This window comes from Salvelinus namaycush, unplaced genomic scaffold, assembly GCF_016432855.1.
Source record: "Salvelinus namaycush isolate Seneca unplaced genomic scaffold, SaNama_1.0 Scaffold260, whole genome shotgun sequence".
NCBI lineage: Eukaryota > Metazoa > Chordata > Actinopteri > Salmoniformes > Salmonidae > Salvelinus > Salvelinus namaycush.
In genome coordinates this window covers 195,734-214,094 of record NW_024059453.1, presented here as the reverse complement: position 1 = coordinate 214,094, position 18,361 = coordinate 195,734, and the positions used below count along the sequence as shown (strand labels likewise).

The following is an 18,361-nucleotide window of genomic DNA, read 5'->3' as shown; positions in this document are numbered from 1 at the left end:
ATCACATACTGTAGAAATGTACAATGTCAATTCAGACCTGGAACAATGTGAAAAACGTGATGACAAACCCTGTTCCTTCTACCTGCACTGTTACTGTAGACTAGAGCAGGGTTTCGCAAACTCGGTCGTGCCCCCCCCCCCCCCCCGTTGCACATTTTGGTTTTTGCCCTCGCACAACACAGCTGATTCAAATAATCTAAACTTGATGAGTTGATTAATAGAATCAACTGTAGTGCTAGGGCAAAAGGACTGAGTTTGGGAAATCCTGGCCTATAGCATAAGACTCATCAATCCCTTGTATGCCCTTACTTTTCCCTGTGTCATTCACTCAGCACCACTTTCAGTGTACAGTATGTTGGTGACAGGCAGAGCAGAGCCCCACTACACAGTCATTTGACAGCCTCGATAACAGTGTACATCATAACATTACAGATATGCCAATAATCACTCAAGTGTTTTGGTAGCGCTAAATATTGTCGGTGGCTACAAAGAAACGTTCTGGGACCTACAGAGAGTAAAACATTTCTAACCAAAGCATGCAATGATATACATTTAATGCAAATAGTCTTTAGTCACGTGCAATTTTCTTTTTATTGAAAATAAATAGATAAATGTGATGCATCCCTGATGTAACATAAGAACAAAAAAAGAAACAAATGTGAAGGTCATATGACAGGTGTTCAGTTAGTGGGTGATTACTGGCTTTTCACATGTAATACAACTACCCATACAAAACAAAATGCACTGTCAGACATTTCCTTTCAAACTAAAATGGATCACAAAAGTTGTCATACGAACAATAGACAACTGCAGTACCTTTTACCAGTTTTATTAATAAAATATCCTAAGAACAGCAAATACATCTTTGACTTTCAACTTACACAATTTTCCTTTTCAGTTCATTCTGAAGAGAGTTTGGGGAAGAGTTAAGATAATATGGTACTTCTGAAATGATCAATCAAGCAACCCAAAAGCTTGGGGTCCATTTATTTTTAATAATTTCCACAGGAAACCATGATAACATTGTGAAATTAATACAAAATCAACATAATACCATTTGAAAAACTTAAATCCTCAGTCATACAATAGAAATGTTATTGCACAATAGGACTTGCAGAGTAACAAGCCTCAGTTCTACTCCTCTTCAAGTCATTATTACATTTCAGACACGAAACATAAGACATTGATTTTCTGATGCTTTAATAGGAACACTAACTTTTTAGATACTTCTGTTGTTTGCAAGTATATCATATGATATTTATTTTCAGCCTATTAAAAACAAAAAGGAAAAAATAAAGAGATGAATCGTGGTTGATTAAATGTAGCCGGGTCGTTAACGGTTGGCAGGTGTCTAAGGCTCTGCCATGGCAGAGCTGACTGAGTCCTGGGGGGCAGCTGTTGCCTGCTGGGAGCTGTAGTCTTGCCCCTGGCCCTGGGGGCCAGCGCCGGGCTGGGGGCCCAATGAAGAGTCATGGCCATGTGGGACCTGTGGCTGCACAGGGAAGTCTTTGGGGCCGACATGAGGAGGGAATGGGGCCACCCCAGGGGGCAGGTGTCGGAGTGGGATGGAGTGATCAAGTGGTCCATAGTGCACGTAGGTATATGGGGGTCCTATGGGTCGGGCCATAGGAGGGTAGAAGGAAAAATGAACATACAAATATAACACTGTAGTACCAACATAACAATAGCATTGCTAATCACAACTGAAATACTAATAGCAAAGACTCAACTTGAGATAAAAGCTGGCGGCCAGAATTCACCACCTACCGAATGGAGGAGGCACCGGTCCATAGTGAGAAGGTGGAGGAAGGTACCGGTTGTGTGGGGAAGAGGGACCGTAAGCACCAGGAGGTTGAGGTCGATGTCCGGGTGGTATCATTGGACCAGGCGGGTGTCCGTTAGGCGGTGGGGGTCCAGGAGGCATCATGCCTGAGTGTCCGTTGTCTGGTCGGTACTTGGGAGGCATGCAGGGTGGGGGAGGAGGGATGTGGTGGGGTCCGGGAAGAGGACGGTGGCAGAGTCCGGAGGGATGGCTGATGACTGGTCTGAGGCTTGAGTCGAGGGGGGAGCTGATGGGAGAGACCAGCAGGGAGCCAGGACCCTGAGGTCGATAGTTCTGGAGGAACACCAGAAAATATTAAAACAAAGAATAGCAATAGGTCCATTGTGCTTGTAGCCCTGCTGCTGGCACCAACAATGAGAGACCCTTTCATCTGATTCAAATAGTTTCGTTAGGTTAGAACAAAACAAACAATTATGCACTGGTGAGAAAGACAACAATATCCCACAATAATAAGTCAAGTTATACAGTCCCACAAGAATCACACGACCAAGTTCCACACACTGATTCAGAATCAGGACCGTTTCCACAAAGCATTAACCTCAAACACACACAGCTTTAAATGATAACACATTTGAGATATCCATCAGGTAGTTGTGCTGAAGTTATGGCTTTGTGGAACTGTGTCACCAATTCATTCAATGGGGGTCAGAGGGAGGGTGTTGTAATATAGGGAAAATATAAAAGGAGCTTACAGACGGGTCACGGGAAGCGGCAAAGGTCTTCAGACTTCAATGGGAGTAGGGCGGCAAAACGCAAGCAGTTTCGCAAGTGGCGCCGTTCGTGGTACTCACTCCAGTGAGCGGCGGCGCTGGCTCTACGCTCAAGGCTTCAAAATATGCATGGTTGACCAATGAGCAGAGTTCTTCTCGCCAACCAACCAACCAACCAATGTTTTAATCACAACCGCCGAGCTGACAACAACCGGGACCGCTGGCATCTACACACGGTAGGCAGAAATGTTCAGTTTACCGCAGCCGTTAGTAAGCGCCTTAAAACAAGCAACCACGCATGTCAGAATCCAGCCAGCAATGTTAAGTCTGACAACCCTGTGACGCCACTACCCAGCTGACTGCCACTCCAGCCACTGATCCACGGCTGGGGTAAGCATGCTCACACACACATCCGCATCCCTGCCACCGCTGCCTCGAACATAATACTCACTGCCTCTGGGTTCTCTGTGGAGGCCTGGGCCTCAGCCTGTGACTCTAGTGGAGCGGTCTGTTTAGTGCAAACACACCCACATGATGGAGGAACGGGGGGGAGAGATGCACATTGTCTCAAATTGACTGAAACTTACCGAGCTGCCCAGATTGCTTGGTGAGGATGTACGTGGGGCCATGGTGTCTGTGGAGGAACAAAGGGAAGAATGATTAGAGGAGATATAGGATAAGAGCTCGATTAGGGAATAATACCACATCAATCCTCATTGACAAAAAATACAATCCCTACCAGGTCTAGCAGCCACTGGGTGTTTGTGGTACGGAGAGTAACGGCGGCCGTGAGGGTCAGAGTGAGGTCGTGGTCCTGTCGGACAATAAATACACGGTGATACATCAACGTAAAACACTGCAATATTCTCAAATCTTCTTCTTCAAATGCCAAGAGTGTGCAAAGCTGTCATCAAGTCAAAGGGAGGCTACTTTAAAGAATCTCAAATATATTTAGATTTTTTTACACTTTTGGTTATTACATGATTCAATATGTGTTGTTTCATAGTTTTGCTGTCTTCACTATGATTCTACAATGTAGAAAATAGTAAATATAAAGAAAAACCCTAGAATGAGTAGGTGTGTCCAAACTTCTGACTGGTACTGTGTGTATGTGTATATACAGTTGAAGTCGGAAGTTTACATACAGTTAGGTTGGAGTCATTAAAACTCGTTTTTCAACCACTCCACAAATTTCTTGTTTACAAACTATAGTTTTAGCAAGTCGGTTAGGATTACGTTCATCTCTAGGAGACAGAACGTGTCTCCTTTCTGAGCAGTATAACGGCTGCGTGGTTCGATTACAGGCTCAAAATGGCCAGAAACAAAGACTTTTCTTCTGAAAGGCCAGCATCCCGGAGTCGCCTCTTCACTGTTGACGTTGAGACTGGTGTTTTGCGGGTACTATTTAATGAAGTTGCCAGTTCCTCAACGTGTGAGGCGTCTGTTTCTCAAACTAGACACTAATGTACTTGTCCTCTTGCTCAGTTGTGAACCGGGGCCTCCCACTCCTCTTTCTATTCTGGTTAGAGCCAGTTTGCGCTGTTTTGTGAAGAGAGTAGTACACAGCGTTGTGCGAGATATTCAGTGTCTTGACAAGGAATAGCCTTCATTTCTCAGAACAAGAATAGACTGACGAGATTCAGAAGAAAGTGCTTTGTTTCTGGCCATTTTGAGCCTGTAATCAAACCCACAAATGCTGATACTCCAGATACTAAACTAGTCTAAAAGGAGGCCAATTTTATTGCTTCTTTAAATCAGGACAGTTTTCAACTGTGCTAACATACTTGCAAAAGGGTTTTCTAAAGATCAATTAGCCTTTTAAAATTATACACTTGGATTAGCTAACACAACGTGCCATTGGAACACAGGAGTGATGGTTGCCGATAATGGGCCTCTGTACGCCCATGTAGATATTCCATTTAAAAAATACTATTTAAAAATAAAAGCCGTTTCAAGCTACAATAGTCATTTACACATTAATATATACACTGTATTTCTGATCAATTTGAAAATAAAATGCTTTTCTTTCAAAAACAAGGACATTTCTAAGTGACTCCAAACTTTTGAACGGTAGTGTATATTTTAAATATATATATATATATACAAATGTATGGAATGCAGTAATCCCACAAGGGAAAGCAAAGGCTGAAGCTTTAGTAACCTAACGAGTTGCCACACACATATGATCTCACAACAGCTGAACACAACAAAAACACCACCATAGTACTGAAAGAGCAAGAGGGATGCAAGAGCGGTTATTCCAAATTGTGAAAGCAAACGAAGGCATGGGAACATTCTGGATCGTCTGGACACGCAAACACAGGTGAGAAAGATGGGTATGGCAGTAGAGGGAGAAAAGATGGCAGTGAAAGAGACAGGAAAGAATGTCTTCGAAAATCAGAGAGGACGTAATTAGAAGACAAACATTAGGAAGAGGAAAAGGTCAAATGGGTACCAACTAGGAGCAGGATGAGAGCAGTAGGAAGAAAAATAAGGGAAATTATTGGAACACCACAGCGGAGGTAAAGACAGGGAAAAACGAAAGGTGAAAAAGAAGCGGGGAGTCAGGGCATACAAGGGTGAACAAGGGGGGGATGGTTGATTGGCTGAGGGATGGTACTGCTCGGCCAATCAGGGCCAAGGCTGTCCGGGGCGTGGGTTCAGGAGACTCACGGTAGGGCTTGTTCCTTCGCCCCACGGGGGGGGGGGGGGGGGGGGGGGGCACCCGTGAACTTCTCACAGGTGAGGGCCTGTACAAATCACCTGTTTAGCAAAACCATTTAACAACAAAACACTCAGCCAAATACCACTCTCAGTCTCTCCACATTGGACCAGCTACAAGGAATTCAAATCAAAACCCCAGGAAAACATGCATTTCAGAGGGTGGACGTCAAACAGCAGATGAGGTATCAGACAGTCAAAAAGTCCAAGATCTAATTTGAAACGCAGTCACAGATGATATCCAACCGACAAGACAATAGAAATGTTCAGGAACGTTACAGAACGTTCAGATAGAAATATGATTCTCTGTCCTCAAGAATAGAGTCATATCAGCCCTATTCATTTCATTTCTACCTGCAAGTTATGTTCTGACGATTTTGCCTTACTGAATGCACCCCAGACGTGCCAGTACTAAATAACGTGAACTGAGGATTGGTTCTTACCTCGTCGGAGAGGCATGGGAGCCATCCCAGGGGTGGGCTTGAACAGAGGCCTACAGAGCTCCTTCAGCTTGCTGGACATGTCAGTCAGTCTAGGGTGAAAAAGAGAACAGGCATTTAGATTCTCAATACTGTACCTCCAAATCTAGACTAATACAGCTTACTGCATTGCAAAACTGTGACCAAAACACTTGCATTTGTGGCCCTTCGACTTGGCAGTGCAACCTTTGGTTCACAATGTGCCTCTTTTTACTTTACTATTATGACTAATTCAAAAAGTAAATGTGAGATTGACCAAAAATAAACCAAATGAAAGGATCTGCCTGTCTCCATTTTGAGTGAGAAATAGGCGAGCCCTGCTTTGGTATAGCCCAATTGAGTCTGTTGTATTAGTGTTGCACTCACAAGTTACGAATGTTAGTTGTTTCCTTCTTCTCGTCGAACAGAGCTTGCTCTGCGGCGCGTGCAATCACCTAGAGAGAAAGAAGAGACATTTAAAATCTCCTGTTTTGGACTAAACTCACCTTACAAATGACTGGCCAAACAGAAGACTTCAAATAAAATGTCCTGATCCTAATGTATGTGCCATCGATGGGGGTTGAGATATGAGACATTTGTTGTTTCTTTAACAAATGGACTAATAAAGTCGTATTGTACAAACCCAGTTCTCGTGAGATTTCTGCTCCTGCTCAATGATCTGAGCTTTGTAGAACTTCTCGGTCCATTTCAGCTCGTCCTGGATCTCCTTAACGCGCTGCCTACACACCTTGACCTCCTCCTCTAGGGCCCTGCCATTCATCTCCGTCAGCCGGTCTTCCTTGTTGGGGCGCTCAAACTCCTCCTTGGTCAGCTTCCTGTAAGGCGACACACAAATTAAATCAAACTATTTAAAGACCATTTGAAAACCTCAAACCTCACAGTAAAAGAATACAGTAAAAGACAAGGAAAAATGTTTTTTTTTTACATGCTGTGGAACCATGGAGAACAAACCCTACTATGGTATTAACACATGAACTGCACTGCTTCTGATTCCACTTACTGCTGCAAAGCGTTCTCCTTCTGCTGGTACATCTCTGTCATGATGTCATTCTTCTGCTGCAGGGTCTTGTACTGGTTCTCCAGGTGGTTCTTGTCACTTTTCACCAACAAGATGTCATGCTCCAGCTTCTGAAATTGCTCTGTGGTGAAAACAAGTTGATAGTGTTGAGAGAGAAAAGGCAGTGATGCATATCAAATTCTAGTTGCTGGGACATACCTTCCAGCTCTTTCCTGGACTTCTCTTCGTTCAGCAGCTTGGTCATGAAGCGATCGCGCTCTTCCTCCACAACAGACAGAGTGGTCTGGACCTGTGGAAAGTTATTCCAACAGTTAGTGGAATAGTTGACACACTTCTTGGTTCTGAGCACAAGTTTTACCTGCCTTCAGGTACACAGAAATCTGGGTCCGTTTAAGAAAGAACTCATTCTTACCCGAGAGACATCCATCATTTGCTTATGGCGGTTTTGGATGATGGTCTGCTTGTCTGAAACAAATAATTGTAAACACAGTGACACGTTTCAGGAAAGTAGGCGTATGTCGCGCGTCAATACTTCACAGGAGAGGCATTTGAATGTATAACTATCAAAATGCGTTTTTGGGGGCAAAATGCCTTCTGGTACGTGAACTTCCATGTGCCTTAATAACAAACTTGTATGCCATCCGTAAATACGAATAAAAATGGTCAACTATGAGCAGAGTTAGTTTAGCCACGGAAAAAGGAAGGAACCTTCCCTCTAGCCATGATTGGCTGAGATAATGGATGAGCTGGACGCGCCATGAAACGAGTTCGGATTGGTCTGCCATGTAGCACGCTTCTGTCTATAACATGAGCTTCTCAGTATGTGTAAGTAACCCTTTCTAACGCAGCTTTTTTGAAAGATGCTCTCCACTTTTAGGAGACCCAAGTTTTGAAATCAGTGGACTGTCCGGTGGAAGCAGAGTATGATAGCTAAGGAGATGGAGAAAATTCTGTGGTTTGATTGCAAATATGCAGAGGCAGTCGAAAATAGAACACATAGAAGGCTGTTGTATAAAACACCTGTCTCCTGAATACATCTTCAAACTAAGGGAAACCATTTTCAGATATAAGTTTCTAATTTTGTCAGAAAGTCGTTTTCTCATTGCAAAATAAAGCATATTGTTAGCTAGCTAACAATATGTGTGAACAATGCTGAATGGGTATAGACAAAGAAGAGCTCTCCAGTATGGGTTACAAGTTTATCAACTTTCAAAGCAGAATTACTTTCCCATTGTTCCTCAACTGTAGTGTATGATATACCATTTTGATGCTCCGAGTTTCTACTTTAATCCAATGTAAAAAAACACAATTTCAAATTTTGCTACATAAGACCTAATCACATGACAGTATCCTAATCAGAGAAGGCTGGTGGGAGGAGCTATAGAAGGACTGGCTCACTATAAAGGCATAAATGGAACGGAGTCAAGCACACTGCTTACATGTATTTGGTTCCATTCCAGCCATTACAAGGAGCCCGTCCTCCTATTGCTCCTCCCACCAGCCTCCTCTGAATAGGACACCGTGTCAGGTAACTTACCGTTAGAGGCTACCCCGTTAGCAACAACTCCACCTTTCAGGTCATCGCAGGCCTCCAGGTCTCCTAGCAGGTCAGATAGAACCTGCCAGAGAGGTTGAGAACCACCAATTGATACATTACACTTTTCCCCTGGAATCAGTCAAGAAGTATTTTTTTGGAACATAATACAGGTGACATGTTTCTTTGTCATCAGGGTGCATTTGAGAAGGTGTGAACAGGAATTGATGTGTGTAACAATATCGTAACGTGTAAAAAAAACTCAACGTTGTGGTCCTTCTGAAGGAGGGAATCCTCCAGGTCTTTCTGGGACTTCTGGTAGACTTTGATCTGCTCGCTTGTCTCCCTGTGCTTCTCCTCCCACAACTTGGCAGCATGGTGCAGCTGTAACAAGGAAATTAGGTCATCAGGACGGTGCAATGCAGGCCCTGCATGGCCAATGAGTCCTACACAATGTCATGAGGCTTAAAGTGTGAATCGTTGTTCCATATTGGTACTCACCGAGAGGTTCTCCTCCTTCAGGGTGGCAATATCCTTCTCCAGAACCTGGACCTGGACATTCCGGGCATCTTCGCGGAGTTTGGCTTCATCCATCAGAATGGTAGACTACAGATTCAATGATAAGGATAATGAAAAGGAAATAAACACTTTACATTTGATTGTTGCAATGTTAATATATTTGACATATTTTCATTGGGCATGTTCACTTATATGACCTATACCTTCGACAGTGCATCCTGGGTCTTCTTCTTGCTGCGCTTCAACTTCTCAATGGTTTTGTCCATTTCGGACATCTATGGGCAAAGATAATGATAAGCATAATGACAACCATCTTTCTCTGTCCTCATCAACGAGCCATCCTATTTAGGATAGTAGCTGGCTAATAGTAGCTGCCTATGCTGTCTACATCACGAAAGCAACTGCTCTCTAGGGTATCTCTCTCTCATTTGCAGGCTGTCCCTTTCTCTCTGTCTGCCCGCGCAAGTCCATGCAGCTGTAGGTGCAATGGATTGTGGTCATTTTAGTCAATTACCACATTTTCTGCACTAAACTATGTGGAATATTTATTCTCCTGTTGAAAACTACAACGTCCCGAAGTATGTGCTTGATTTGATTTCTCTCTAGAGAAACGGCACATTGAGCTCACATAATAAACTAACTTAATGGAATTCAAATAATTGAACCGACGTCAGAGAATTGGTTGTTCTGAAACATTTTAATTACAGCTAAATCGCTCAATACTACTCACCATATCTTCATGTTTCGCAGTATTGGCCCGCTCTTTGTCAAAGGATATGGCGTGTAAGTTATTTTCCTCGTCCAGGCGCTCATTTTGTCTCTCCATCTCTTGCACAATATTCTATTGGACAGAAAAAGAAAATGCGTAGTCAATTTAAACACTATGGAGAAGAAAAAAATAATAAAAGATCTAATAATTGTCAGCATGACAATGACATGTGATCAAGATAATATTTTTTAGAGACTCACCTCCAATTCCTGGATCTTTTCCAGAGATAAAGTGGCAGATTTTTCAGACAGCTTTTGCTTTTCTTTAAGTTCTTCGCCCTGAGGGGAACCCAGTAGAAATATACTGTCAAAACATTATGTACCTTAATTCACATTGAACTCAAAAGTCTGGATCTTAGTCAGTGAAAAGTCTCTGCAACTTACCTGTTGCTGCAGTTCAGCGACCTTTTGGAGTATCTCCTTCTTCTCTTGTTCAAGCTTTTTCATCCTGTCCACCATTTCTTTTTCAGTAGCGAATAAAAACCATGACAAGAGTATGAAATCAGACATGGTTTACACATGACAAGAACACCAGCCTGTAAGCAATATGAATGAGGATTCACTATGCACCCTAAATAGCCAGAGAGAAGAACTTACTTAGATATGACTTGCTTTTGACCTGTGAGAAGGAAAAGAAAAGTGGCAGCAAACAGCCTCCTCAACGGTAGCATACAATACATCATAGAATAACATAAAGCAATCAGATGATGAAATTATGAAAGCAGTAACTGTGCAACAACGACTTACAGATAGAATGCTCCTCCAGAAGAGGAAGCCGATGACCCCGGCACCTGCAGTGACCAGCACGGGTTCACAGGACACGCCGTAGAAGTCTGGACCTGGCTTCCAGTGCTCTGGCAGGCTGGTGACCATCTGGGGAGAGACAGGTCCAATCAGTGTTACTACAGAACATGTCAGGCTTAGCAAATAAGTTGGGTAATAGCTGGGCTGAGATGACAGAAGAAAATAAGTGCTGTTAAAAACATTGAACTAAACCATCAGGCATTCCAGTGTTCTGTTTACAAGCATGGCTAATGGTTATCCCACTGAGCACCCTCTCAGTCAATGCAGAGGCATATCTTCAGATCAAATCAAGGTGGGTTTAGAAATAGACGTAGCCTATAACCTAGTTGTTGATCAAAATCAATAGAGAGAAGATTTGCCTTGACCTTATGCAATTAATGGGGATTGGATTGGACTGGGGCCCTACCACTGTCCAACCATGGTGACCTTTGCACAATACAGAACTTCCATCGCAGTCGCTCAGTGAAATTCAGGGATTGGCTAAATTAATCACCACAGAGTGGATCTAACTAACAAGCCTTAGGCCTATGTGGATTTAGAGTGCAAAAGATTGCATCATGTAGCCTTTCATCCTGTAAAATGTCCAATAAACAAAACAGATGATTACATAACATATCACTGGACATGAGCCACATGTAGATTTTAATGGCATGTAACCTCAAGTGATAGTTATGTAAGGGGAAGCTGTCAAAGGAAAATTCAACAACTTGAAGGCACCTCTCGATCTGAGACCCAGATATAGGAAGAACGGATACTGCTAGTCTGGAAAGTGAGCCATTTTTTAAATGAGGAAGAGGACAGGCAAATGAAGTTGCCAACAAGATTCAGTTTCAATGTAGCTAGCTAGCCAGCCATGTGGCGGCCTAAGACTTGACTAGCCAGCTAGCTACATTGTAGCCAACTACTTACATATCGAAGTACAAGACAGTACAAGACAGACAGTTGATCAGATTCTGTCATCAGGGGCAAAGTGGGTAAAGGGGTTGTTTCTTCCGAATCCATCGCTACTGTACGTTACTTTAACAGTTGAGCTGGCTATCTAGTTAGTTTGGCTTGTGACTTGCAATGCAACTCGTTTGCGTAAACCAACAACATGTCTACTAGCCTCCTTTTAGAGTTCTGAACGTGATTACTTTCTAAGCAAAACGCACAAAGCCTGGTAAAATGAGCGGGGGTATCATTTATATCCCACTCAATAAGCAAAACACCGGCTGTGGACACTTAACTTCAGTCTACACTTCACTAGAACAAGTCAACAAAAAAATGGGAAAGGATCACTGAACCTGGGCTGCATTCAGTACGTTTTTACGTTCTGGAACGTTTAATTTAACGGAAACGGTGCTGTACTCAACTACCAGTTGAAAAAAGGGGAAGGGTTGGGTAACGCTGTCAGCATGGCAAATGCCGCCCCCCAAATAAAAATAATACATGCATTGTCCCAGCAATAATAAAATAAGTATGAATACTTGAGTCCTAAGCACTACATGCAGGCAATTAGTCAATTACAATAGGAAGGAAAGCCCATTCACAAGAGAGAAATACATGAAGTAACTTACCATAACACCATATATTCCAAGATACTCATAAAACAGGGTGACGAGACGACCAGATAAAATTAGCACTGATACGAATGATGAACCACTCTGCTCATCTTCATGGAAATCAGTGACAGGAGGTGACTCCAGAGATCCTGGAAATACAGCACAAGCAAATTAGGTTAATGCATACAGTTTACATCTCACCACAATTTCAAAAGTAGGGAAGTATAATGAACACCTACCTGAGGGAGGGTGATCCATGTCTACGCTAAGTCCCATGTCCAAGGTATTTTCAGACATATTCCCATCTTTTGAAACATTCAGAGAGGTTCAAACAGTGAGTAAATGTTCATGCATTGCAATCTAACTGGCATTGTCAGGAAGTGTATTTGTTCTGTCAACAGATTACTATTTACTTTGTTGTACTTCTTGGGCATTTCTTAAATACAGCTTATTCTGCAAACCAAATCTCCAGGCATTATTATCATGTCATTAGCAATGTATGAGACTTTCCAAATATTTATTTAACAAAAGGTTTTAATCCTCCTATACTCTGACATGAACATAAACTGAAAAAAAGCATTATTACCTGTGTCAGGGTGTAGTTGACTGCCCACTGCCATGGGAGCACTGTTTCTGGCCGTTGAGTACTTCTGACGCAGGGTGAACACCAATTCCTGGAAGTCTTCCAAGATGGAAGTTTCCTCAACAAACTCACCAGCATCCTGCTGCAGGTCAGCGTTCTCATGGGCATCCAGCATCCTCTCAATCTCATCCAGGATTGGGGTTTCAGAGGCTTCCAAAATGGCTTCCAGCACCGTTTCAATGTCCTCACTGACGTTTGTCTGGGACCGCCGGGCAGCCTTCAGCTCCAGGTCAAAAAAAAGGAACTCCAACCTAAAGAGGTTCTGAGGACCTAGAATCTTTTGGAGGCGCTCCATATCCTCCTCCTTGCAGCGGTCTCGCAATAGTCTCAGCCTCAACACATTGTTACTGTATTCCGCCTCTTTGTTTGGAAGGGGATCCAGAACTTTATCTTTAAGTGAGGGCGTGTGGCTTTCAGCATCATTTTCAGTCTCATGCACCTCAGGTTCTATGTCAATAGCCTCGTCGTGTTGGACCACATCCAACACATCACTGGATACAACATCGGTTTGTGTATAATTATTGGGTTGCTCTGACCCAAATTCAGATAGACTTTCTGTGTCATTTTCATCAGTGTGCTCAGTTTTGGATGAAGACAATACTGCATTTTCATCCTCTAGTAACTCTTCCTCAATCTCTTCCCCCTCTAGGTGTATTGAATCCTCCTCCTCTATGGGGAGTTCTTGATGGCTCTCTTTCACCATTGTGTTTTTACTTGGATCTGGGACCTTCTGGTATGGTTCTTGAAATAGTCTGAAAAGCTCTGTACCACCCTGTTTAAATGTATTCTCTACTTGTGAGAAATCTATTGACTCCTCTTTTTGTATGGGGAGTTCTTCAACAGCTTGTTTCTGCTCTGATTCGTTCATTTTACTATCAAAGTCTGAGAGCATGTCTGTCTGTGAGAGCTGTTTAGGGACTGGGCTGTCATCTTCTGTGAGATTCTCTGCTAAAGCCTCAGTGTGTTCAAAGGGACTCGCCTCATCAGCAGGAGGTGTTGAAGGTTCGATGTCACCTTCTTCAGATTCATCCTCAAACTTCAACGTCTGAGAATCCTCATCAGGTACTTTGACAGCATCCTCACTGAAATTAGAGTGCCCAGGTTCCTCAAAGATTAGCTCAGAGGAAGTAGAACAGCCAAATGACTCCTTGGGTTCTTCAATTTTGGGAGGCTCCTCTGGTGTAATCTCACCTTCGTCATCATCCTCCTCGTCATCTTCCTCTGAACCGGCAACATAAGCTATTCTTTCCCCACCACTGACAATGTTAAAAACGGTATCACCAAATGCAGACCACAGGTTATTGTCCTTGGAGTCCTGTTTCTGTGTATGAGGTACCTTTGATAGACTGTCTTCCTCATCTGTCTGATCAGATTCCGGAATGTTCTCGTGTTCCAAATTAGAACTTTCTTCAGGAAAAGCCAGCAATGGAGTTTCCCTGATATGATGATCACTTTCCTCATCCTGCTGATATTCAGTCTTGTCACTTTCCTCATCATATGGAGTCACCTTCCAAGTGTCCTCATCATTGGAAGTGACAGCATCAAAAGTTATTCCAAGTGTGGTGTTTAACTCAGCAATAGGTCTGCCTTCTGAAAAACCATCAGGTGCATTTTCTAACTCAGGATCATCTTTGGATTCAGGTTCTGAGGGGGTTGCTTTGATCTCACCTTCCTCTGGTTCAACAACACTGTACGGCACAGAGTCCTCTGTCCTCTGCTGATCTTTCTGAAGGTAATCTTTGATCCTCTCAGCTGTGGTCTCAAGTACAGTGTTAGATTCCACTCCCTTTGTGTCAAGAGTTTCAGGCTGAGGCAGAGAGGACTCTAAAGCCTCAAAATGTCTCAGATCATCATTATCTGGAACCTCTACAACCTTATCAATGTCCTCTGATAGGGATGTACCTATCTCATCATTTTCTAACAGTGTCACTTCAGGTGGAGGCTCATCCACTTCCACCCTGGTGCTCTCAGCACTTTTGTTTAGGTAAAAAGTCTGAAACACAGAAACACAGTTATTATAGTTCCAGAATTTGGCTACTAGTCAGGCAGTAGCCAACACAGGCTGAGACTTCGCTTCGGCTACAACTAAGCAAGCTTAGGTTATTATGCATTGGTAGTGTAACGACCCTGGGTTTATAAGCGCGGAAATCGACTCTGCCGCACGAGCATGCTTTTGCGGCACAGTCGATAGCGCACCAGACCTCGGGCTAGGAAGTCGAGGGTTCGAGATTGCTCCCTACCGTTTCATTAGATTGGTGTCAGAAGTGATCGGACCTTGCATCCACGACAGTGCGTGTGCTTGGCCGGTGAGCGCGTTCCTGTAAGACGTAGAGTCGCAAGCTAGCGCGAGGACGTGCTCTTTGAAAGGAGGGAGTAGGGTAACGACCATGGGTTTATAAGCGTGGAAATCGACTCTGCCGCACGAGCATGCTTTTGCGGCACAGTCGATAGCGCACCAGACCTCGGGCTAGGAAGTCGAGGGTTCGAGATTGCTCCCTACCGTTTCATTAGATTGGTGTCAGAAGTGATCGGACCTTGCATCCACGACAGTGCGTGTGCTTGGCCGGTGAGCGCGTTCCTGTAAGACGTAGAGTCGCAAGCTAGCGCGAGGACGTGCTCTTTGAAAGGAGGGAGTAGGGTAACGACCATGGGTTTATAAGCGTGGAAATCGACTCTGCCGCACGAGCATGCTTTTGCAGCACAGTCGATAGCGTGCTGGACTTCGGGCTAGAAGGTCGAGGGTTCGAGACCTGCTCCCTGCCTGTTTCATTACAGTATTTACAACTAACGTTAACGACAGTTGCGCTAGGTTAGCCGAGTTCATCCCCTTGAAATGACAACGCCGGTCAAGCTAGCTAGCTATGGAAAGATGGAAGTATCCTGAAAGTTCGCTTGAGTTTAGCGCCAAGTACTTACTAATGCATCCCTTGTCTGCACTGTCTTGTTTTGCACACTTTGTACAAAATAATAAAATGCAGTACTACAGGATATTTCTTAACATAGCTCTTTATTAGCTAGCTATAACTGGCATGTTCACGTATCGCCAACCAGGATCAAACTGACCATGACCTAACCATTTGGGTGGTCTTAACCAATCATAGCACAGTATGATATGGCGGTGAAATGCATCCAATTATAACTCAGTATGTTTACACATATGAATATTACATCCCCCTTCTTTTAAAACAAAAGAAAAATGTTTACATATTCTAAGCGTTTCTTTTGAAAACATGCTCTGCAGTTTGAACTCAAGGTAAGTAACCATTTATATTGCATACTACACCAACTGAATCAACATAAACTCTGAAACAATGATCCAACATACTGTTACTTTTCGAACAAGGGATTCTCAGCAACTCAGCTTTCACAGTAGAAATACATCTTAACATTTCAAACAAATACAATACCAAAGCATTTCAAGTGAACTTTCAATAACAAGTTTACAGTGTGGAACTCTTTTAGGGCAGCGATCCGCCTACACCCTTTGACATTTCACAGTTCTAGGACAGCTCTGGGCTTGACCTCTCTTCCTGACCTTGTGCGATATGATGCTGAGCATGCTTCTGTGTCAGTCAACAGTTCTTGTGGTGTTGCAGGTAAGTGTGGTGTATGTTGTGATGTGTGTGTGTTCATCACGTTCTCTTTCAGGGGAACAGTTCATCTCATCAGTGTGTTGTTCTTTTGTGTTCAGTAGGTGACGACGATTGCGGCGGTACACCGCTCCTTCTGCGGTGCGGACGTGCTATGAACGTTCAGTGTTAGCTGGCTGGATGACGACTGCTGGCTTCCAGAGGCCATGCTCCTGGATTCAAACTGACTCTCCGTCGATCAGTGGTGGCAGTGGTCTAGCTGACCTGTCGTAGTATCGCTTTTGTTGTTGTTGTCTCTGTGCACGTTTTTCATGCATTTCCTTGTAGCTGACGACCTCAGGTTGTAGCTGCTGGTTGGTGCTGGGAAGGATTGAGCGAAGTCCGCGGCTCATCAACAGCTGGGCTGGTGATTTGAAGTTGTCAACTGGAGTGTTGCGGTATTCAAGGAGACTGAGGTAGGGGTCTCTCTTGTCTGCTTTTGCTTTGTCCATGAGTGATTTAGCAATCTGCACTGATTTTTCAGCAAGGCCATTACTTTGAGGGTAATGTGGGCTTGTGGTGATGTGTAAACTCCCATGCTTTTGTGAAGGATTCAAACTCATTTGATTTGTAACAGGGCCCATTGTCAGATATTAAAGTCTCTACAATGCCATGCCTGGCAAAGGCTGCTTTCAGCTTGTGTATCACAGCTGCAGATGTGGTGCTGTGAAGCTTGTCGAGTTCGAAGTATCTGCTGTAGTAGTCAACTGTTACGATGTAGTTCTCGTTGTTCCAGGTGAACAGATCGGTTGCCACGACCTGCCAGGGTCGGTCTGGGATACAGTGAGGTAACATTGGCTCTTTGGTGTTTGAGGGGCGTCGTTCAAGACATATGGCGCATTTACCAACAATGTCCTCTATTTGTTTGCACATTCCGGGCCAAAACAAAATGTCCCGTGCTCTCTGTTTGCACTTTTCCATGCCCATGTGTCCAGCATGGATCTTTGTCAAAATCTCTTCCTGAGACTGGTAGGAATGATGATTTTCTCTCCTTTGAAAATAATTCCGTTGATCTGTGATAGTTCATCAGGATGGTTCCAGAATTCTGAGACGCTCTGAGGGCATTTTCTCCTCTCCTCAGGCCGTCCATCCTGTATGACTTTCCTCAGCTGTGCGAGTTGTGAGTCCTTTTCTGTTTCTGCTTGGATCTCCTTCAGTTTTGTGTCACTAACTGGTAAGTTGCTGTACACAGTGTGCACTTGCATGTCCATGCCTTCACTGAGGCTGCTGTCCTTATAGGTAAGAAACTTCCTGGAGAGCGTGTCTGCGACAGGGATGTCTTTGCCTGGACGGTGAGTGATTGTGAAGTCGTATTTTTGTAGTTGAAGAATCATTCTCTGTAGCCTTGGCGGGGCTGCGGCTAGTGGTTTCCTCATGATTGACTCAAGGGGCTTGTGGTCGGATTCCACAATGACTTGTCGTCCATATACGTACTGGTGGAAACGTTTACATCCGAACAGAATGGCATAGAGCTCCTTTTCAATTTGAGCGTAGTTGATTTCACAGTCTGTGAGAGATTTGGAAGCTTAGCCGATGGGCTTTCCTTCTTGCAGTAGCACTGCACCTAGTCCATACTTCGACGCGTCTACTTGGAGTCTGAGCTCTTTGTCGGGGTCGTAGTAGGCAAGGATTGGTCCTGGTTCTCTCGTGATCAAGTCTTTCACATTTCTGGAAAGCAATGTCGTGTTGCTTGTCCCAGAGAAACTCACTGGACTGCTTTAGCAGTTGATGCAGGGGTGCATTAGCATTGGAGAGGCTGGGTGCGAACTTTGCTAAGTAGTTGACCATGCCAAGCACTGTTTCCAGCTCTGCACGGTTCTTTGGTGGCTAAATTTCTTTTATGGTTGAGATCTTCTGTGGATCTGGCTTGATTCCAGTCGCTGTGAGAAGATGTCCGAAGTAGCTGACCTCTGTAGCGCCGACTGTGCTCTTCTCGGGTTGAGCCGGACTCCTCTCTCGCGGGACCTTTGCAGCATCGCGCGGAGGTTTCGGTCGTGCTCCTCTTTGCTTCGACTATAGACAAGGATGTCATCCACAATTAGTGGATCCAACTAGTGGTCAGTATGCACTACTACACCCTCTCTCACATGAACGCTAACATTACTGGTTTCAGTGGGAAAGATGGTAAATGGTTCAGACATTAATGGAAAAT

At 43.9% G+C, this 18,361-nt stretch overlaps 1 protein-coding gene across 1 annotated transcript; it reads right to left on the bottom strand.

Moving 5' to 3' along the window:
- Positions 1–581: 581 nt before the first annotated feature.
- LOC120039227 (transport and Golgi organization protein 1 homolog) lies at positions 582–17,004 on the bottom strand. The gene is made up of 24 exons (XM_038984712.1): positions 16,816–17,004; positions 12,524–14,573; positions 12,177–12,242; positions 11,953–12,086; positions 10,340–10,465; positions 10,190–10,211; positions 9,977–10,053; positions 9,794–9,871; positions 9,555–9,665; positions 9,028–9,099; positions 8,807–8,911; positions 8,567–8,689; positions 8,309–8,390; positions 7,184–7,236; positions 6,970–7,060; positions 6,754–6,892; positions 6,376–6,568; positions 6,120–6,187; positions 5,718–5,806; positions 5,227–5,316; positions 3,293–3,367; positions 3,141–3,187; positions 1,768–2,116; positions 582–1,611 (listed from the first exon to the last, which is right to left on the bottom strand). Exons 1-24 carry the CDS (start codon positions 17,002–17,004, stop codon positions 1,352–1,354), a joined length of 4,689 nt encoding a protein of 1,562 aa, XP_038840640.1. The 3' UTR covers positions 582–1,351.
- Between the last annotated feature and the right edge of the window lie 1,357 nt (positions 17,005–18,361).